At 43.1% G+C, this 23,230-nt stretch overlaps 1 protein-coding gene and 1 long non-coding RNA gene across 2 annotated transcripts in view; both read left to right on the forward strand.

The window, feature by feature from the left end:
- The first annotated feature begins 6,951 nt into the window (after window positions 1-6,951).
- Window positions 6,952-12,939, forward strand: LOC139629416 (uncharacterized). The gene is made up of 3 exons (XR_011692968.1): window positions 6,952-8,085; window positions 12,285-12,383; window positions 12,819-12,939. It is a non-coding gene; the product is annotated as an uncharacterized lncRNA (long non-coding RNA).
- Window positions 12,940-18,958: 6,019 nt separating this feature from the next.
- Window positions 18,959-23,230, forward strand: part of tmeff1a (transmembrane protein with EGF-like and two follistatin-like domains 1a) — a 79,446-nt gene continuing 75,174 nt past the window's right edge. Inside the window, exon 1 of the mRNA XM_071492027.1 lies at window positions 18,959-19,653. Coding sequence (XP_071348128.1) covers window positions 19,503-19,653 — 151 coding nt within the window. The 5' untranslated portion in view covers window positions 18,959-19,502. The remainder of the gene's footprint in view (window positions 19,654-23,230) is intronic.

Raw genomic sequence — 23,230 nt, forward strand, 5'->3', positions numbered from 1 at the left:
GCATACGAACAAACTGCGTAACGCAATTTTGAATATTAAGTAAGTTAAACAACGCAAAAAAAAGAAACAATTTTGTAGGACAGATACCAGTTTCAGCATCTTGTACCTGTACTCACTTCACACTTACAGTGATGTATAATAGAATAAAACTGAAAGCCGATGATATAAGGTTGAAAAGACGCTCCCAGCTCTCTCTGCTTTGGGACAACCCTCACATGAAAATCATGATACACAGCAAAGTCACTGAGTACAAGGTGCTGCACTGAAGTTCAGCTGTGAGGTACTGGAATATTTCCATCTACATTTCAGAGGGAAACGTTGTATCGACTCCATTACATTTATTACTAGTTACCACTAGAGCCACAGGAGCCAAAAGTAGAATCTCCACATCACTAACACCAGCACACCAGACGTGTGTAACTTGATGGCTGTGGTACAGAAGTTACATGCCGTGCAGAGCAGCAGCCGGGGTGGCTGGGAGGTAGTATTGTCCCTGAAGCACTTGAATGCACCGCCGGAGGACCGGAGGCAGATGCTGTGATGGAGGATGGCAGGTCAGAACATGTGACTGGGCTTTGGCAGCATGTGACGGTCCTGCCGGTGTCCAGGACTCAGGCTGACGGGGGAGAGGAATGAGGGGAAGGAGATTAGTTAGAAAAAGACCTGGGAACCTTCAACAGTCACACCGTGGGCTAGAATTATAGACTTAGTGGGTCGTACCTTGAATTGTCATTTTATCCCTTGAATTACTGAACCATGGTCTCATGTTGACAAATCAAGCTTCTCCTCTGATTTCCAAACTGGACAAACATGGCAGCGACTCTGTAAATCTTTAGTTTCTGACTAAAGAGAATAAAGAGTAGAAACACTTTCACGTTCTGCTGTTCATGTTTTCTTTCTGTGTGAAATACACGGCGCAGTGTCTCGCGTACTGTACTGAGATAACCGTACATGTGCTGAGAGCTACTGCGTCAGCTGCTCGACGTCCCAGACGCCGTGGAGATAACACCCTGCAGAGCTGAAGCCCAACAACCACCTGCTCCAGAGAGCTGCGACCAAACAAACCCACCTACACAACAAACAGCCGAGTCACCCCGCTCACATCTGTGTGTGTTTTCTTCTCGGTTTTAAAACCAACGGGGACGAACTAGAAAAACTCAGTGGTTCTTAAATCCAAGAGCATAAGACAGAAAAGTGTTTGAGTTTGAAGGCAGGATTAGTTAGTGTTTAGAGCGGTTGTTGTTTCAGTTCTTGCCGTTTACCACTGCGTCACCTAATATCATCAGAACAGATCTTTGTTAAAAAGCAACAAAAGTCCATCTACTCCTCCAACACTTCTGTCAAAAGTGCAGATGGCACCACCACAGACAGACGCCGAGCCCGTCAGGGAGGAGGTTCAACACCTGGCAGAGAGAAGCTCCCTCAATAACCTGGACCTCAGAGCCTCCAGGACTCCAGGAGATCCAGGTTCACTGAGGCCCTCTGCGTACGAGGGGGGAGGTAGGGAGGAGGGAGGAGTGTTTCAACTTTCTGGGGATCTGCATCTCTGCCAACATCAACTCGTCTGGAAACAAATCTTACGGCGTGGGGGGGGGGGCCCAGCAGAGGCTTCACTTCTTAAAACAGGTCGTCCCACCTCCCACAACAACTGTTACTGAGGCTCCTGAGCCTGCAGCGTGTGGTCCAGCAGCTGCACCGTGGAGGAGCAGCAGGACCTGCAGCGGGTGGTGGAGGCAGTTTGCACAAATAAACCTGCTGCATTATATGTATATAAGAGACTCATCCCACCCGGGACACTCCCTGTCTGCCCCCCTCCCGTCTGGAAGAAGATACAAGACAATCAAATACAAAACAAACAGACTTAAAAGCAGCGTCTTCCCAAAAGTTGTCTCCTCTGAGCCAGGACTCCAGAATGAAAGCGTAATAAAATAGATTGTGTGATTTTATGTCGTAGTGGCAGACAGATGAAAAATCTGTTTTAACGGGTTTCAATGGGGACATTTTTGAGTGTACCTATTTGTGTTAGGAGTATCTGTGAGCTCTCAGTGAGGCTACATTCAGTTCTTTATACTTTAAATAGTTTAAACATTAGAATCTATGAGCAGTTCTCAAACATCTTATATCCCACAGTCCTTAAATGCAGCGCTGTGCCTGCTCAGCTTGTTCTGTGAGGATAATTCAGCCCTCGGTCCAGACTCAGACACACACCCATCCAACAGCCACGGCTCGGCCCTAAACTAATATTGTTCTTGCGGGCTGGGTGAGAGCAGCTTTCAGCTCCGTTTGAACTTTAGAGGGGCAGATGAGCAGCTCTCCGGGGGGGGGGGGGGGCTCCACCTGCATCAGACCCTGTGTGTCCTGATCCAGAAGCAGCTCCACATTTGGTGATTAATCCGCCTGTAAAAGTAGTTCCCAACAAATGTGCTATTTCCTCTGGTTTGATGAAAACTACAGTGAGCTGCTGTTTCAGGAAATGACTGAGTCTTTCTTTTAAAGTGAAATGTGTGAGGAGTTTTTAAAAGATTTACCCCTTCAGTCAGGACCAGCGAGCTTTTTATTGTTCCTGCCAGATCACTAACATCCTCCACTGCCTTTCTTTTAAATGTCCCTTATGTGTCCCATAAAAGCACCGGTGAGGCAGCTTTTTGTTTTTATGTCCCTGAGCTGTGGAAACACGCTGCCTCTGCAGTGGACTGATGATATATCACCACATTATTATTACTGAGGCAGGATTTTAATGTTCAGGTTTGGAGCCAATTGTTTTGTGCAGAAACTAATGAATATTTTCATTATAAATGAATCTTCTGATTATTTTCTTGATCTGAGACCCTGAAATATTTTTTCAGTTTTTGCATGAAACAATATTAACGATTATCAAATAGTTGCCATTGACTTGAATTTTATAATTTCAGCTGTACTTGTATAGACTGCTGAGCCACTGAATCTATCATAAAACATCCCATTTCAAATCAAATCAAAGTACTTTAATGATCCCAAACTGGGAAATTGTTGCGTTTTTTATCAGCTGTTTTATTTAAACACAAATATAATTTATTTAATACATATCTAATATAATTTATAATGCATAAATAATTGTATAAATATGTAGAATAAACCTACAGTTTAGTGACAGAGGACGAGAAATCAACAGAAAGAAAAGTCCTGAGGTCGACTTGTACTGCATGAATGAGGCCTCCTCGCCTGATCCAAACACGTCGTTCTGTCACATTTAAAAACCGTCGCTGAAAATTACCACAAGCACGTAATGAAAGTGCAGACACTTTAGACAAGTTATATATTTATTATCTTTTCATTACATGCAGCTCCAGGTTCAGGCCTAAATGCTGAACAGAGGCAGAGACTGGAGTAACTGGAGTGTTACTTTTAATACCCACAAGGGGGCGACCCTTCACAACAAACCCCCCCTCTGCAGAGGGCTCACATAACTGATGTGTGGTAAATATCAGACAGAGAGATCTCTGAGAATATTACATGCTGAGAAGAACTGCTGGAAAAAAGACAATTCTTAGTAACTGCATGAATTACTGTTAACCTATGTATTCATTTATGTATTTATTATAAATTTTTTTAATGTTATTTTATTTTTTTGTATTGTTACCACTTTTTTATTATTGTTATTAATGTAGTTATTTTTGCCATATTAATCTTGTTTATTGGAAATAAAATATATTCATTCATATACATGTTGTATCCACATGTATAATAATAATAATAATAATAATAATAATAATAATAATAATAATGATAATACTTTATTGACAGAACGCATCAACATTGTACGAAGTACTTTACAACAAAATTATAATTAATAGATACAATAAACAATAAAGTACAATATAATGAAAAGACCCTCCCCAGACCAGGAAGATTAGAGACACATCCAACATCTGCTGCTGCATTTACTAAAAAAAAGTTATAAAAGTTATGAAAGACAATAGTATTTTCAAATACTTTAATGCATAAGAGAATACAAACAAGTTGTTTTTAGGAATTATTTCATTAGCCTCTCTTGTTATCCTGTTCTGTTTATTATAAGCAATAAAGTATTGTGCCTATTTTGGTTCAAGGTAGGTTCCCTGTTCTCTGTAAAACAAAACTCAGCAGCTGTTCTTTGATAAATATCATGAAACAAACGAATAATACTATAATTGTATCATTAAATAATATTGTAAATCAATGCATATTTCCTATGCTTATTGAGACAAAAGGCCAAAGTTCATTAGTGACATTTAATGTGTTTTCAATATGTTGCAACTGTCCGCGATCTGTGTTGCAACAGTCCCTGGGGTTGCAGTCAGTTGCAACATCAGAATTCTCCCATTCAGATAAATATTGTGAACACGTCATATGTATTCATCTTCAAATGGTGTGGGTGATGTGCAGACACATGTAAGTTTAATATGTAAAAGTTTGTTTGATCTGGTCCAAATAGTTTCTGAGTAACCGAGAGAAATGAAAAGAAAAAAGTGCTGCAACCGTCTCGTCGTCCCCTCAGTGTTATTGTGAAGTGAGCAGAGGTACGAGATGCTGAAACTCTGAGTGAGCAGAGATGTCAGAGTCCACGACATTTCACAGCCCAACGATAAAAGCAAAGATAGAAGAAGATATTGTTTTGGTGGCGCTTTTAATTTACCAGTGAAATGAAGTGTCGGTCTGCTCACTACAAACTCATGATTATTATTTCATGTTTGGAGAAAATGACTTCTTTCTTTAATCTACAAACCAAGAGACTGTTTAAATAAGACATTCTCATCTTTTAACTTTTAGACAAAACTGTGATTCCTTTCGACAGAGAATGACCCACTTACTGTTAAAATACAGACGATTGCGTTGACACTCATTATTTCACAGGTTTTACAGTGTGTCTGAGAATTTCGTCAACTTGCTTTTTAAGGCCTTTAATATGATGGATGTGATGAAATTTTTATGACAGGATATGATGAAACTGTATTTTGCGCCACAGATGTCTTATTTGAACAAACTCCTCTCTGTCGGGGAAACATCAAATACTCAGGCTCGTCTCCGTCTCGGTGTTTAATGTGACAGCTGAGTGCTCGCCGCTTTGTGTTTCACTGGTCTCGTTAGGCCCATCGCCGCTAAACGTGAACGTTGTACCTCATGACAGGCTTTCACTCTAACTGTGATCAAAGGGACGACAGACAGGATTTCTGCTGACCCACAGCTGATAAATGTATTTATGGACATGGACTGGTTCTGTCAGTGTCGTGACTCAGGGGTTTCTTACTCAGCTCTGCTTTTTAAAATCTACCTCACCTTCAAAATCTCATCTTCAAGCCACAAAATGCAAAAGCTGAAGCGTATTTTTGTTTCCGTGCTCTGTCAGCTTTGTTCATTTACAATAATATGAACTCATCACTATTATGTCATTTGTGGAAATGCAACTTAATTCACATCATGTGCAAACAATAAAACAAGATGTTGTTCATGATCTCTGTGTCTGGCTGGGATCCTCTGTTTGGGGGGGGGGCAGTGAAAATAAATAGCTTATATGACGGAGATTTCCCTAAGTAGATTCAAAAGAAATCCACCTTCTGTTATTGACCTCCACTATCTCTGTCTCAGCGGGTGTCAGCTCTTAAGTTAAGTGCTACATCTAATTTCCCCAGCTTGTATCTATCCACGCAGGACTGTTCTCAGCATTATTTGGGGGAGGGGGGTCCCTGCAGCCTTGGCTCCACACCTTGCAGACTTGTGCAGCAACCATGTTGTAATCAGGCCTGGATGAATCCTCGCTGCTGGTTCTGTTCAGACTCTCGCAGCACTTGGTTTAGATCAGGGAAAGATCCTGGTCTGGTTTAATACAGGAAACCATCTGCCTTAACCAAGGTGCTTTTGCCGTCTATGCTCTGCAAGCAAAACCCCAACTCTTGTGTGACAGCTGTGCAAAAATCTCTGCAACAGATTTCCCAGAATCTGAGCAGATGAAACCAAAACTGTCTGCAGGGATCGAGGTGCTGTAGGCTTCAGTTTCAGGTTTCAGTCTCAGAGTGGCGGCGGATTTGGATGGACATGATCTTCTCTTCAGCTTTGTGTCCCGCTCAACAAAACCAGTCAACGCTGACAAAAACAGTTCATGTTCAGCAAGACATTTTTTATGACTGACTGAATCACAGCTGACCAAACTCTGCTCAGAAAACAGCTCATTTTAACACACGGCTGCTGTTTCAGTCCTGCAGTGTGCTCCACCTCCTCCTTCACCGACTGGACTGATGTTCAGGTGAGTCGCTGACAGACACATCACAGAGCTGCTGCTGCTGCTGCTGCTGCTGTATCAGTTTCCCATTATTATTCAGATATTCAGCTGTGTTTCCTGTGCCAGCTGTGTCAGCTTACACCAGCGGTGTTTGTTCAGACTTTGAGTCATTATGCATGTGAGAGACAGCACAATAGCTTTTAGCTGAAAATATCTACCCACACACTTATTTTTTTTCCCGTGTTCTCAAGAAATGCACTCAATATGTAAACAAGTCTGACATTCAGACAATTATTCAACTCAGTGACTTAGAAGCATGTGGTGAAATACAGTGGCATTAGACCTGTTGTGCTCATTCGCAGCTCTATATTTTCATTCCCAGACTGCACTCGAGGAGCTTTGCATGATTCACAGTTCAGAAAAAGTCTTTATTTATCTCAAACTACCTGTTCATCCAGTAAATGTACATGAGGGTCCATGTGAAGTAAACTTCCTCATCAGAGAACATGCACTAGGCTCTGCTGCAGACCCATAAAGGTAATATATGTACATAAATTTAATTTCCATATATGAAACATATGAAAATATTATGTAAACATATGTACATATATGTGAAAATTATATGTGGAAACTGGAACATTTATATATTGACATAGCCCATACAAATATGTATGTTATGTATTCTTCTTTGACATATGTTGCATAAATACAAAACATCCCAAAGCCCATTGATATTATATGTATAAATGTTTAAAATTAAGTATGTATGTTGTTTTAATAAACTTATAAAACCTTATAAAAATCATCATACAGATATTTTTAATACATGTTTTACTGCTGCTGAAGATTATCCTGCTGAACAAAACCTGTCAGGATCAGAAACTGTTGGTTATTTCCCAGAAGACGATGTAGAAATCTCATTGGCTGTTTGTGGAGGGAACCAGGGTGACGCTAAAATCATCCCTGCAGCGCTCTGCGATCAGAAAACTTTGTGCTGATGGCACAACACTAGAATAAGAATTGGGTTTCATTTGACAGCACAGTCCTTTTACTCATTATTGTTGACACTACTTTCTGACGTACTCACTGACATTGTGAATCTGTGACATTTTCTTGGACGGGGTATTTTTTTTACATTGTGGAACTGATACCTCTGCTAACAGTTGTTCTTCCTTCCCCCCTGCAGGTTTCCCGACCTTTGAGATGACAGATCTCTGATTTGCTGCGAGCTCATGCCGAGGTCGTTTTGTCTGTGTCATTGCAGGTTTTTGGATGAAGCTCTTTGTTTGTTAGTAGCTTGTGGTTTGCTCCTCAGCGTCACTGTGATCGATGCTCTGACAGCTCCCTGGTAAATTCATCTTCATTATCTGTACACACTTTGACAGCAGCACCACAGCCAGGGGGCTCTCGTTGTTCTACATCTACATTTTGAAAATGAACTTTTAACGTGTGCCACTGTGTCCCACGGCCACTGTGATGAGCTGCGAGTGTAAATCAAACATTTAAACATCGTTTATTGCCTCGCTGCATCATCATCTTGTTCTCTGGTTTTAACTGAACTGACAATGAAATGATGAATGTTTTTCATCTCAGTTTTGACCTGACTTGACTTCAGTCACAGTCGACTCTGCTCTGCTTCCTGTCTGCTTCTCTCCTCTGACAATGCAAACAGAGGCCGCGGTCACACAGCGGCGTCCTTCAGCAGCTGATGAGCGGTGACACAGCAGCTGTCAATATCATTTAGTCTGATGATGACGGCCGAGACGAACAGATTCCCATCAACCTCCCCGGTCACTGAGATACACAGACTGACAGCGTGATAAGAGTCAGCCGTCCTGTGTTTCGTTAATGTAAGTTTATTTAACTGGGGCGTGTCTCTGTCTCAATGAGACACTTTCATGACTTAATGTAATGTAATTTATTGATTCCTTAAGTGCAACAATACAGCTTGTTTTTAATGAGCTGAAATGACTGTATTTATATTGTGTTTGTCTCTAGCTGCCAGGGATGGATACTTCTTTTCATCAAGTTATTCAGGATTTGTTCTGTAGAGATCTTATTCCAGCACATTCTCAGTGATGATCAAGCTGGTGACAGGACAGGAATCACTCCATACATGTTATATGTTCCTATCTGTGGATGTCTGGTTTAAAATAAGTGCAGTCTACACTTGTATAAGATCATCTCTTACATGCTTTATTCATTATAAAGCATATATAAATATAACTGTACAACCTGTATGCCTCGGAGGTCTAGAAACACTTTGGATAAAACTTGCTGAAGTATAATTTGGGTGTTTTCAGGCTGTTGATGGATCAGAAGGAACCCGAGTCATGAATCCTGGCTGAAAACTATACATTGTACATGAGAAAAATATCAGCTATATAAGATATTTGAGGGGACATTTTTCATCCAAAAGTGAGTCATTTTTTTATTTTAATTCAATTCACTAAACTTTATTTATCCCCGAGGGCCAATTAGAGACAGTCGTGTTGTCTATTTTCATGAATCCTTATCACTGAGCTGCAGCACTCAGTGTTTGCTGAGCCTCTGATGCAGCTCTCCAACCGTGTTATTACCAGGCTGTATCTATTTCTCTGATCCATGATTACTACGTCGGCGACTTGTTTCTTATAGGTCAAGACTGAATTGACTTCATAGCATGCTTGGGGGGGGGGGGTCCAAATCAATATGAGTTGCTTTGGTAAGCTTGCTCTCTGATCCGTGGCTCAGCTAAATCGATTGTCACCAGGAGGAGGATTCAGAGGGAGCTGGTGGGAGGGGGGGAGGTGGAGGAGGTGGAGGAGGAGGAGGAGGGGGGTACAACAACCCAAAACAACTGGATGGTGCTGGTGTGAGGAGAGCTCTATCAATAACGCTCTTGCTGTATTGAAGGATTAAATCTGAGGGTCTCGAGTAGCTCCACTTCATTATTGGATCAACTGCCCGATCAAGCCAAAAAAACCTGAACGATGATCAAGCGACGAGGCAAGTACTGCACACCCGCAGGGACACAGAGCGGGGGATGATGGGAAACAAGTCTGGACAGGGTTTGTGTGTTTGAAGATAAACAGCAGAGACAGACAGAAAAATCTTCACGGTCAGTGTCACAGGCTGAAGAGAAGCAACAAAAACCAACAATTGTCCTGCATTAAATTCATCAGAATATTAAAGGTCCCATATTTTACTCTTCTGTGTTTTATTTGAAGATATATTTGTGGTTTTAAGAACCAAAACCATCTCAATGTAGTTTTACATCTCCTCTCTCAGGCTTCTCTCTAGGAACAGGTTGGTGAGCCAATCAGAAGAGAGGATCTCAGATCATGTAGGTTCAGACTTTAAATGTACCATGATGCTTTTGTACAGCTGAAGTCTGATAAAGCTGAGCTGCAGCAAAAGCAACGGACGCACGGACCAACCCGACCTCCAATCAGCTTGGAGACTGTCACGAGCCCACAGGTCAGGAGATGCTGCTATGTGACGGATCAGAGGGTTGGAACAAATGAGGCACATGTTGGTTCAGGTTGGAGGACTTCCTGTCAACACAAACACAGTGTGAATACATGAAGGCGTCAAATAAAGCTTTAATGAATGTTGCTGAGTTCAGGAAGGAGCTGCAGACGTCACCTTACCTGTACTTTTCAGCATCACAGTCAGTCGTCTTTGACGAGCAGCCGGTTGTATTTCATTAACATTTACTCAACATCTAAAGGTTGGCTGGGTGCTTTGAATGAAACATTCAACATCAGGCAGGCTCACTGGTTGTCCTCTGTTTTCTGCGATGCATCAAGAGCTGATAGTAATCAGCATCATTAAAGTCTGAATGTCACAGAGACGTTTGATTTGTACATCATCACATCCTTTAATTCGAAGACGGGATGAAATCAAAGGTAAAGTTACAAATGGTCCTCCATGACTCATCCTGATTTAATTTTTGAAATGAGATTCATTGACTATTGTGATCGGGACAGGTTGTATGGAAATGGAAATGTGGTTTCTTTTGAAAGGATTCATGCTTTCAGCTTTCAATTAGCACGGCAGCTCGGCGACAGATGGAGGAAAAGTCATTTCCTGTTCAAGCTCTGATGTGGGTAAAAAGAACGAGGCCCGGGGGTGAATGAATCCAACCTGAAGTTGAATTATCTGTCTGAAAATCCTGGGACGTGCTCGGTTCAGTCTGCTGCTCTGATGGGAGGAGGAGTGGCGTCAGGTTTTCACTGACTGGTTTCCAACACCCAGTTCACTGTGGGCTGTTTGCAGCTCGAGTGATTTGTGCATCATTTTCATTTTGCCTTGAATTTTGTGGTATTTTGACCTGGTTTTACTTTTGTTAACCTACAAACTTTGAGTTTTAAACCAGATTAATGATGGCACTAGTCGTAAGTTTGGTCCAGACTGAAATAGCTCAACAACTATTGGACGGACTGTGATGAAAGTCAGTGCAGATATTGATGTTTGACTTGGGTGATCCTCTGACTTTTTATCTGGTGCCGCCATGAGGCTGACATTTGGGGTTTTGAGTTAAATGTCTGAACAGCTATAGGATGGTTTGTCTCGACATTTGGTTCAGACAGTCATGTTCCCTCAGGATTCACTGTAATAACTGTAATAACCTCTGGCTTTTCCTCTAGCGCCAGCACCAGGTCAAAACGCGGTATGTGGCCAAGTTGCAGGAAACATGGTCACAAACATTGTGATGTCACAGTGAAATTGACCTTATGATCATTTGGATATAAACTGTCATCACTTCATTTTATCCTTACAGACATTTGAGTTAAATTGTATCATAATTAGTGAATGAATTTGTGAGTTATGGCCAAAACAAGTTTTGTGAGGTCACAGTGAACTTGAACTTTGACCTTTGACCAGCAAATTCTAATCGGTTCATCCTTGAGTCCAAGTGAATGTTTGTACCACATTCAAGAGATCAGAACCCTTTTATGAGGTCACCGTGACCTTGCCCTTTGACCTTTGACCACCAAAATCGAATCAGTGACTGACATGGACTTTGTCGCTCTATAAACTACATCGCCGCACTTTTCCCTTTGCTCCTGTCATCATTACTACCATTACTGCCACTAGATGTCGCCTAGCAACAGAACTATGGGTCATAGTGACCTGCTGACAGACGACCTGTGGGCTCGTTTTTTCTAACAGGAGGACAGTCTTTTATTTTACAAGGTCAATATCAATCTCATCTCTCTGAACAGAACAGAGGTGGAGTTAAGGTTTGGTTAGCTTAGCTTAGCATTAAGAATGGAAGCTGGGGGAAACGGCCAGCTTGGCTCTGTCCAAACCTAAAAAAACAGCACATCTAAAGCTCTAAAGGTGAACACGTTTAGTCTGCACACCAAACAAAAACGGAATAACACCGGTTTGTGTCTCCATCCGCTCTCTGGATGTAGCGCAGGTTGTCAGATAGAGCTGGTGAGACTCGATGGCACCAAACCGACAGTCAGTGTCCTGTAGGAGGACGAAAACACCTTGTTTTGTGCGGGACTGTTGTCATGTTGTTCTGAATGTTCCTGTGAAAGTGTTACATTATAGTTTACGGTGCTCAGTCCGTGGATTACTGTGTGCGTTCAGCTGGAGTATGTCTGTAATTTGTCCTTGTGGAGGAACTCGATACTGTCGAGGTTGTGGGTTTGATTCCCTGTGTAGCTGCAGACTGTTGTAACAGGACACCTCAGCCTGCAGAGCTGTCCTCTGTCTATCGAGCTGCAGTGGAGGAGAGTAACTGTAGAGTCGTCTTCCTGTGCAGGATGGGGTGTGTGGGGGGCTGATTTTACATAATTAATGACTGCAATAACGTTTTAATAAGCTGACCCCGTCCTCTCCTGAAAGACACCATAAAAAGGTGATAAACTGAGTATATTCATAAAACTTCACAGTCATGAAAGTGCTTGAATGACACATTATGAATCAGCTTTTATGTGGCAGCTGAAAGTGTCATTTTTAAAATGAGACATTAGACGAAATGATTGTGAGTTATGAGGAGAAACAGTTCATTTGTTCTCACGTCCTTCAGGGTTTATTTTCCATTTTGCAGGTTTCTTTCCTGCTTCTCCTCCAGCACATCTGTCTGGGAACGGTGGCCCTGCAGAGGATTTCATCACTGAGCTTCCACCAGGACTTTCCCACATTTCAGGTGATGAATAAACACATTCAAACATACAGGAAGTCTTGTAGGTCAAACACTAGACACACACAGGAGCTGAAGGTGGGTGCTGCTCTTACTGTAAGTGGGCGGAGGCTGTAAAGGTTTCTCATAGGTGTAGGTAAGGTTTTAGAAAAAGGTCAGATCAGAGACTGGTTTATCTGCACCACTTTTTCACTGGTAATAATCTTTAGACATTTGAAGAGTTAAAACATGACTTGAACACGACCTGATCTACAGGAAGGAGTCAGAAAAGCTAAAATCCCTTGAATCACATTGATATTAGAGGAAGGTTAAAGACTTCCTGTTTCTGAATTCAGACAGGATTTCATAACCGCTGTGTCCTCACCTGAGCTGGTTGTTTAAACAGGACCCAACATGACTCATTAAAGCCCCCCCATGTTGACTGGATTAATATTTACACAGCTCAGACTGGCTCACGGCTCCATCTTGGGCTCCTCTGGCACCCCACCAGGACGGACTGGTGACTCATTTGGCACACCGCCTTTCATCCAGCTGCTGTTAGTCTGACGTCTCTCCATCACGCTCAGACTTCAGATTCTTCCTCACATCCAGCAGTAGCAGCAGCAGCGGCGGCAGCGGCGATGGCGGTGGCTTTGCTGTGGAGTCCTCTGTGGTGCTGTTGGACATGGTTCGTTCCACGCCAGCGGCTCTAACAGCTCTCCCGGGCGCTATCACTGCCTGCCAGACGGCAGAGAGCAGCGCGCCTGTTCTAAATCACTCACAACACTGCTGATGAGCTTCCTGGACGGGGGCAAAGACCTTCCAGAAGGTGTGGAGGGAGAGACCACAGCAGTAAGATGGAAGTCTTCCTGATTTATTCCACTTCAGACTGACACTGAACCAAAGACCAGAGGAGCAGACCCACACAGACTGAGACCCTGATGACTGAGATGCTCCTGAGCGAGGCCCTGAACCTCAGCTGCTCAGCAGGTGAATGTAGAGCGGTGACAGAAAGATTCATCATTTGTTCTTTTATCTTGAGCAGCAGTAACAGTTGTACTTGGTTTATAGTCACCAAAGCTCAGGACATGAGTCAGACCCAGACCCAGATTCCTCAGACCTGTAAGAGTCAGACTGATTTTCAGAATAAAACAGTTGCTGTCTGAGTTTGAGCAACAACACACGTTCATCAAGTGACTTCCTCCTACTCACAGCCAAGTGGAAAAAGTCACATGACACTCATCACATGTCCGATCAGAGCAGGAATATCCAATCAGGGACATAGATCAACCCGACGTCTGCCAGACAATGATTATTCAGAGGTTTGTTATTCAGTAAAAACATCAAGAATGATAATTTTACGTGTGAATGTAAAAAACAGGGACGAAATGGAAACAGACTTCTGCTGTCAGACGCTCTGCTGGTGGTGAGACACAAGAATCAGATAATGACGGTGAAGTCAGTTCCACACTGATGAGCTCAGACAGTGAAGATGAAGATGATCAGACAGTGAAGATGAAGAGGAAAGATGTTCAGTGACTGTCAGTCAAATCAGTGTCAGATCAGAAAAAATGATGTAACATCCTATCAAATTCAAATCAGTCAAAACTATTCTTAATTTTACTGCTTCAGCTCATTTATTATTATTATTATTAATTATTTATTTACTTACTTACTTTTAGTAATTTGATAAATACAAGTCCAGATTAAAACTCTTCAACCTACAGAGACCTGCAGTTAGTTGGATTGTGAGGCTGACAGTTGTCTGAACAGGTGTGTTCAGGTGTGTTCAGGTGTGTTCAGGTGTGTAATCTGCAGAAAGATCTACAATTAGATGTATGAAGCTAAACTAAGCTAACCTTAGCTAACCGGAGAGGACGAGTCTTTCCCATAAAGGTGACATTCACACAAATATAAAATCCTGTTTTAGACACAGCGGCACATTATAAACCCCAGTTACTACTTTGTTGGTGAATAACTCTGTTTGTAACAGTGCAGCTGCTGACTCTAAAACCAACAGGTGACGCAGTGACTGACCACAGTCCTGGTCCCTCGTCTGTTTCTCTGATCAGCTGAGAAGGTTTTGTCTTAATTTCTCACTAAGCTTCATCAGCTTTGGTTTAAACTGAAGGCCGGTGGTCGTCCGGCAGTCGCTGTGAGATTATTCCTCCCACCATATGTCTCAATCCCACAACAGAGAATTACGGCTCACCTGGCTCCGACTGGGCCTGTGCCATACTCAGTAACAGTGGGTGATTTCCTGATCATGTTAAATTACTGTCACCTGTGACTGATTGTAAGAAAAATGAAAGATAATTGAATATTTACTTGGGTTTAAAGGTTATTGTTGAAGAAAATTCCTATTTTATACTTTTATCTAAGAAAACTTCTTGGGAAATTATTTGGAAGTTTCTCAGATTGTGAATTCTCATATGGTGCAGGGGATTTCTGATTTTCTTAGGAAGAGGCAGGGGAGTGTTCAGCGCTTTAAGTGACTTCCTGAAACCAAAGATCCACAGTAAGAAAGGAGCCAGGATGTGAACTTCTCATTGAATATTGCCATATTTCCTGCCATATGTGATATTTTGTGATCTTTGGTTACTGCATGTGACAAATAAACACCTGAGACATAAAACATGTAAATATAAAAATTATATTATAACCCCCGCCCCCCACAATGACAACATATATCGGGATATTTGGGCTGGACTGTATCGAGACATGAAATTTTGGATACACCAGTGTGAGGCGTGTTGGGTTCGTGGTGATGTTATGTTGGAGGCGGTGAGGCTTTTCACCATGAAACACAGTGTGGTCTCACTGCAGACATGGACACACAACACATCAAGATTATTTGACACACAATGAGACCTTAAGTTAGTGAGTGTGTTAACATGCACTTAACTAACCAGGTTACAGCTGGCTTTCTGCGGTAAACTGATTTCTTAAATGTCATGTAAACCTGGTTACCCCGATTGGGTTAGAGGACACGAGGAATCGAATTATCTCAGCAGGTTTCACAACCGTGTACAGAGGCTTGGTAGTGGTTTAGGGGCAGAACAAAGTCCTAAATGGACAATATACTAGATTTAGTGTCTGTGTGAACTGAGGACGTGCACGTATTCAAACAGGTCGCCCAAAGACACAGTGGTCATCTCCACCTCAGCTCCTCCCTGTTGCTGAAGTTTGAATTTCCTGGCTGCAGTGACTTGAAGACAGTGGTAAACAGGAAAAGACAACATCCCTTCAGAAACATGTCAGCATCCTCACCAGCACTAAACAGAGCAGTTTTTCTACAGCTCTACTTTTGCTTTTGGCTCAGATAAGATTTTCAGAAATAAGTTCAAATCCCTCTCTGTAAACTTTGCCTCCTCTTGTGGAGAAATGAGTCTTAAATCTGATCACATCAAAAAGTCGTGCACAAACTATATCAATGTTGCATCCAGATATTTTATAAACAGGAATCCTGGCCGAGCTTTTTGGGATAAAAACTCATTGTGACTAAACCATCTCTGCAGGTGCAGCCGTCAGAAATCTGAACCTTTGCTGCTGCACACATTTTATTCAGACACTCTCAAATGTTCCTACACATTCACACGGGTTTTTTCACTTGTTCTAAGGGTTAGAAATGTTCTCACAAAGCTGCACGCCTCCTCCCTACATAAAGACACGAGGGCTTTGTTGGTGGGCCGCCTGCCTGCTGTAATGGAGTGTAAATGGGAGGGGTGGAGGGGAGCAGGGAGGGGCTGTTGTGTGGATTGCAAGGCCCAAATGGAAAGAGAGGGATGGCGAATGAGCAATACTAATTCGATTAAGTTCCATGATAGTTATCTCTAATTGGCTTAGTGCGTTTGTTGTGGATTGGCAGACACTGGGAGTCTGTCGTCTCGCAGCGGCGTCACTGCGAGGATGTCTCCAAAGATAATTCAAGAGCAGGAAACACTCAGATCTGTTACTGCAGGAAAAATTAGAAATGCTACAACAAGTCCTGCAGTTAGAAGTGGACTCAAAGAATTAGTGAAGTATTAAACGGAGTGAGATAAATGAAGTCAAATTAAACGTTTGCAAGAAAGAGCAGGATCCTCCCCTGTGAACAGAAACCTCCACCTGAGGGGAACACAGCTGCTTTCGGGGGGTTTAGCTCTGATCCTGATTGTAGCGTGCAGACTCTAATTTCCTCCACCATCTGTAGCACGAGCTCCTCAACCAGGGACTCTCAACCCTCTCTGCTGCTGATAACGGGAGGGGGCGGGGGTGGGGGGTGGCAGATTATCCAAACCATCCTGCAGGGCTGGAGGTGGGGGGGTCGAGTTTAACCCTTCACTAATCACCACACATCCCTTCAAGTGCTGGAAAAAAGTCTTAACGAGCCATTTAATCTGAGAGTCTGAGGTTCTCCTGGAGACAAGTGATGCCGCTGAAACTCCCACTGAGGACACACGGGTCATGTCCTCAGTCTGTCTCTTCCTGTGATGTCACCCACTTAGGAGGAGACTGACTGTCTTTAACCGCTCTAATGTTCCCAATTTGTTCCCTTAAATCTAAAAAATCTTTAATAATTGGTTCCCCTCCAGTACTGTGGCTTCAGAGCAAACGTGTCTCGGTTTGTTTTGCTGTGTCCCAGTTCAGGGACGGCATCCTTCAGAGGACACGGTCTATGAAGGTGTGGCCCCTCGTAGCTGTCATGAAGGCAGAACCAAAATGATTGGCGTCACCAGCTGTTGCCCGCCCTTGCTGTTGCATCACAAAACACCACTCCTGTCTCCTAGCAACCTTGACAACACGTAACTTTTCTTTTTTCACAAAAACTTGAGGGTTTCAGGCCCTTGGTTTTAACAGGTGTACTGTTAGCTGCTGAAATGAACTGAAACACAATACTAACATTTAAAAGTGTGATCCACATGCAGGTTCTTTGTCGACTTGTTTGCTGCCACACAATGAATCTTGGGATATTTGTACTTTGGTCATTTTCAACTATATATTTTAACCAGATGAAGGATTTTAGTCATCGGATGTCTAGCTTTAAGTTAAAACAGCCAGGCAAATGGCAGCTCAGGTCCCATCCACTCATGGATGTCCATGCATCAACTCTGAGGTGTCCTGTGTCCACCGAAGAGCATCGACAAATCCCTGATTTATGTGTTGTTTCTTTTAACCCCCTGGTCCGTTTGTTACGGAGAGGAGGGCACCTCTACTGATTGACTGACGGTAAAAACCAGTGAAGAGAGACAGAGAGAAGGGGAATGACCTGCAGTAAACAGTCCTGGGACTTGGCTGCTTGGTGTATTAGGCTACGTGGTGTGCCTGCAAAAACATCATGAACGTCTGGTTCGTAAGTTATCAAAGAAACAAAGGTAAGGAGTCTCAGTTTCCAGACATTCCAAGACGTCATGTCAGCAGAGAAGCATCAACAAATCAATAATTTTTAAAGTGACATTGCTCTATTTGGTGTTTCTACTGGTTTTAATCCCCTGGCCATGTGTTATGGAGGGGAGAACACTTCTAATATAATAATTCAGCCGCCGGTAAAATCCCCCCTGGACGTCTGGTTCATAAATTATCAGTTAGTTAGTTAGATCACCAGTCTAAGCTCCCAACCCTTCCCCGATGTCCTGTGTCCACTGTACAGCATTGGTGAAACACAGACTTTAACTGTGAAACTGCTTTCATAATCACTGGGTCTGTTTATTTTGTAGAGGAGGAGACACTGGTGGTGAAGACAACATCTCCCATGAGCCTATGCTGCTTCATGACGTCATCCAATGTGGTCTTTTGTTATTGTTTTAGTGTCAGAAGAGAAGTTACATACTGTGTAACTCAAGTACAAATGTGGCTGAACAACAATCACTTGTATCGGAGTGTGTACTTTGTCCGCCTCCGTCCGTATTGTACTCAGTCTGGTTGGTTCAGATTCGGTCTCTAACCTGTGTGTCTGTATTTTTAATGGATCTGGATCAATCACACTCAGGATCAGCTCTGATCAGGTGGTCATCATCACCCCAGCAGAAAATACTGGAGAAAATCAGAAGACTTTTATTTTTAAAATACAATTAGGCCTGCTACTTTTTAGAACTGGGACTCCATGATCAGAATACTTTATTGATTTACAGATGGAAATGACACGTAGAAATACAATATATTGTATAAATGTAACATTAGTAACTACAACTCAACATCAGTTCTGAGGATTCTTGTGTCGCTGCCGTTTTCCACCTGCATCGTCACACAAATCTCAGCTCCATCACACACCGTCACACAGATTTCATAGCGTTGATAATATTATTTACTCTTATTAAATCTTATTTCATTGTCTCACTGACATTAATTCCTGACAATGATGAAGTGGGAAACTCTCTAACTGAATGGTTATTCATCAGATAGGGATTTGCAGACTGTGTTGACTCGGTGACACTGCGGAGTTGTGGTGGTTCTTGCGGGACACTGTGATCCGGATCCGTCTTTAAAACCACTTTATTTACTGTGTCCTCTGCATTTTGCGGGTTGCATTCAATATTGAGGCGTGCACGCGCGCGCGCGCGCGTTAGGGGCGTGGAGGGGTGTGTTGCATCCTCTCACGTGACCAGCCTGTCTGTCCTCTCCTCGGTCCGGATCTCTTTGTTGTGGTTGCAGCCGCCGCTCTCTTTACGCACCGCGTCTCCGCTCCGCTCCGCCGGAGCCTCGAACCGCCTCACCGCACCGCGCCTCACCGCTCCGGAGCGCCGGGATCATCACTCCGTCCCGGGGATCGGGACGTGCAGGGACGTTACGTGTGCGACGTCCGACTAGAATAAGCTGTATCAGACAGATCTGCCTGGAAGGACGCGGAGCTTCGGTGCGGAGGAAGGACGGATGGCGAGGATGCTGCCGCTGCCCTGGACGGACCCGACCGCCTCCGAGGCTTCCTGAACGCTCTCTGCACATCCCTCCATCTGCACCGCAGACTTGTGCGCTCTCCCTGCTCTCCCCTCTCCGGCCTTCGGTGCTCTGCTTTCAGCGGGACACGGCGCGAAGCAGCCGGCGTGTTGTCCGTTGTGTCCCCGCCTGCTTCTGTCCGCGCCGTTTCACCTGCACCGAGAACCGAGGGATCTGCGTCCGCCGGTGTGTGGAGGTCGGATCATTACCGTTATCACCACCATCAGCCTCATCATGGTGTCAGGCCCTGGGAGGTGTCCCGGCGGGGCTGTCCGGTGCCTGCTGTCCGCCTGTCTGCTGTCTCTGCTGCTCGACCTGCCGGAGGCGCGGGCGTCTTATTACCCCCAGAGCGGAGAGTGTAAAGGCAAAGGGAAGGACTGCACAGGTGAGGAAGCCGCTGCCGCCGCTGCCGCTGCCGCTGCCGCGGTGATGCGTCTGCTGGGTGTGCGCAGCATGCACCTTGTAAAATGATCACTTACTCATACGGGGGGAGATCAGCAGCACCTGTGGGCTGACACTGCAGGTGTGTGTGTGTGTGGGGGGGGGGGGGGGGGGGTGTCAGTGATTTTGACCTTTGCACCTCATAAGGAATCAGATGAGTCTAATTATAGAGGTCCGTGGATCAAATGGCTCATGTTGGTGTGTTTGTGTTCGTAGTTTCCAGCTGAGTGACAGATCACAGTCACATTAATGGTCCTGGAGGAAAATCGATATAGTGGCGGGTAACGCTGAGTATTGGGAGGTGACTGAAGGTATTTGAATCTGAGTTGCCATCATTGTGTTAATGCTGCAGACCTGTAGAGGATGATCCACCTCTGCCACTTGATACTGGCATTTTTTAACTGTATCACTTCATCACTGGCAGTTTTGGCAATGATCCCTAATTGTAGGTTGTTTTAAGCACAAGAGCTAAATATATGATGGTAAATGGAGAATTTGTGTGTTTGTGTTTCATATGATTTAATTTTCAGTGTTTGACAACAGAGAGTTAGTTTTTTATTTATTGACCACATTTCTTCATCACAAATAAACTCAATACAGCAAAACAGTAAATAAATCACTTCAGCTGGAAGACGAGGCAAATCTCATTATAATTCATATTTGAGGTGGTTCCAAAGAGCTCTGTAGGTTTCCCTCCAGCCAAATGACATTAATGCATTATGCTCCCTGACTGCCTGTCTGCGATCAGTCAATGGACGAGCAAAGCATTTTTAAAAGTTGAACGAGGATACGACAGAAATACTGTTGGCTGGAGAGACGCTTTCTACCAGGACTGGAGACTTAAACCAGCAGAATGAAACAGAAGAAACAAATCTGGGCGTCATTTTAGACTCTGATCTTGGTTTCAAATCCCACATAAGCAAAGTGACTGAAACAGCCTCCTTCCATCTCAGAGATACTTTTGCATTGTTCTTGTTTTTAACTCAACAGATGCTGAGAAGCTCTTTCATGCTTTCACTGGACGACTGTGAAGCTCTTTTTACTGGTTTTCTGAAAAAGTCAGTCGAGAAACTTCAACTAACTCAGAGCTGTGCTGTTTTAAAGGAGGAGAGAGCAGGTTTCTCCTGTACTATTGTCTCCCTGTAACCTCAGTCCTTCTGCTTAAAGCTCTGAAATGTTTTGTGTCCTCTTCCATCACTGATTCTCCGTAGTTTTCTGTCTCTCCACGAGTCCTTAGACCCTCTACCGCAGGGCTGAAATATTAGAGGGGTGGGCTCAGTGGACGACTGAAAACATACCTGTTCAGTTTAGATTTTAATGAGCTCTTAGAGCTGTGGTTTCCAACCTTTTCTAACTCGAAAATCCTAAAAATATTGGCAGCCCACATCCGACCCTGTAACTCTACGAAGGCCAAATGATGCCTTCTCAGAGCACTTTTAATGAGAGCACTTTTTAATTTAATATTTTAATGATTCAGGACTGAACTGAGAGCAGGGAGGCTCAACTTTTCTTTTCTGTTTGACAGTCGATTCACCATCTGCCTCTTTACTGCTTCCTTTTAATTCTTCCTGTTTCTAACCAGCTATCCATGTCGATTCTCCAGTTTTGACCATAAATGTGATCTTTCAGTGCACAATCAGACTGATGCTAGTAAACGTGAAACATAAACGTTCCTGTCGTTGACCTTTCACAGTGAGAAGTCTTCATGCAAAAAAAACACAGTTTTTCAACATTTTTAATGTTTTTGAACATCTAAAAGCATTATATATTTTTTGGCAATAATTACATCTTTTCACCAAAATTGTACTGTTCTGCAGATGTTTTGTTGACCCACCTGCAAAACCTTCACGGCCGCCTGTCTTAGTTGTTTTGTTTTTTTTTATTTAACTGACTTTTATTTTTTGTCAAAGTACTTTGAGCTGCACCCTGTGTCTGAAAAGTGCTACACAAATACAGTTTATTGTTATTATTAAAATATTATCATTTAAACTTTAAAAGATGAAAAATGATTTTTGACATTTATAGTTAATTGATCGTAGTCTGAAAAGTTACTGCTGTGATAGACAAAAGCTCTCAGACATTTAATGTCAGACATAAAAATACTAAATAGGTATGATTTATGATGATATCGTGTAATACTGTCAGCAAAATGAAGGGAAAGTAAAAGAGTCCATTACAAAGTCAGGCCCGTCAGAGAATGAGTTTATTATTACTGATGCACTGACATTCAAGCTGAATATTAGTGCTGTCCCTGACGGAGCTGATTTGTATATCCAGTAGTTGTTTAATGTTTAACACTGCATCAAATTTAAGACCAGTTCATATGTTTTGTATGTATAAAGTAACCAGCGCTGTCTTTCACAGAACCCAAGGACACTTTACATGAAGACAACAGGCACAAATCTCCATTAATAAAAAGCTTAAATGAATATAATGGAGGTTTCTGTGCTAACAGCCTGATGGTATCGCCTCAGCCTTCCTGCAGTACATCCTGACAGGGATCATACGCACTGCTATCTGCAATCATGTTTCCTGCTGCATTAATATATAATATTCATGAATTCATTATAGTGTTGTCCTGTTCCTTCTCTTTAGAGCCGTCATTAAATATTTAAAAGAAAAAAACAGCAGTCATGTAAATGAGTGTTAGCTGTCACTCTGGAGTGTCTGGAATAACCTGCCTCCGCCATGTTTTATTAATGAGCCACTGAATCGACTTTTCTTGTGCTGTTCTCGGTGTTTGCGTTGAGAAGTGGAGCGTTTTTCCTCACAGATGAGTGTGCTGCCGTTCCGATGATCCCCGCTCTCACACACACACACACACACACACACACACACACACACACACAGGCACACTGGCCGCTCCATGCACAGCAGTAACCGTGTTGCATTGTACTGAGTCTTGATACCAGATAATTGACTGTGCTGCTTTCAGAACTGTTGTTTGTCAGGAAACAGAAGAAAGGAAGGCTTTTACAATTGCAGGAGAAACAGAGCGAAATGGCTTGTGGCACTTTGTTGGAAGCAGTGGGCCACTGTGTCCAGAGTTTGAAGGGAAAATACATCCCTGGAGAAACATCAAGTATTTATAGCAAACCATTATTCACTGGTATTATGACTTTTCTGTAAAACATAGTGTGTGGAGAGTGTGGTTATGGCCGCTCTGACGTCAGTTATGAATTCCTTGGAGGACGATTTGAAGCCCAGAGTTTACTTTCACCACTTGCCGCCATCTTTTTCAGTTACTTTATCCAAAATATACACATTTGTGCAAAGAAGCTGGTGCCTGTGTGAACATGCAAACAGCAACCAACATATTACTCTACGTTCTTCTTACTGTCACCGGGTCCCATGTGCAGACTCAACTCAGCAGTGTGTTAGTTCTCTCAGCACTTTCTGACCTCTGTTATCGATCTGTGGCTCTCAGCTCTGAGCCCATTGGCTCCTACTGATGATGTAAATCTTTAAAACACCTCACAGATATATAGCTTCATTAACTAGAATCACCGGCGTGTGGTTGT

This window comes from Trachinotus anak, unplaced genomic scaffold (genome assembly GCF_046630095.1).
Source record: "Trachinotus anak isolate AG129_WGS33_773 ecotype Australia unplaced genomic scaffold, CSIRO_AGI_Tana_v1 ptg000012l, whole genome shotgun sequence".
NCBI classification, from domain to species: Eukaryota; Metazoa; Chordata; class Actinopteri; order Carangiformes; family Carangidae; genus Trachinotus; species Trachinotus anak.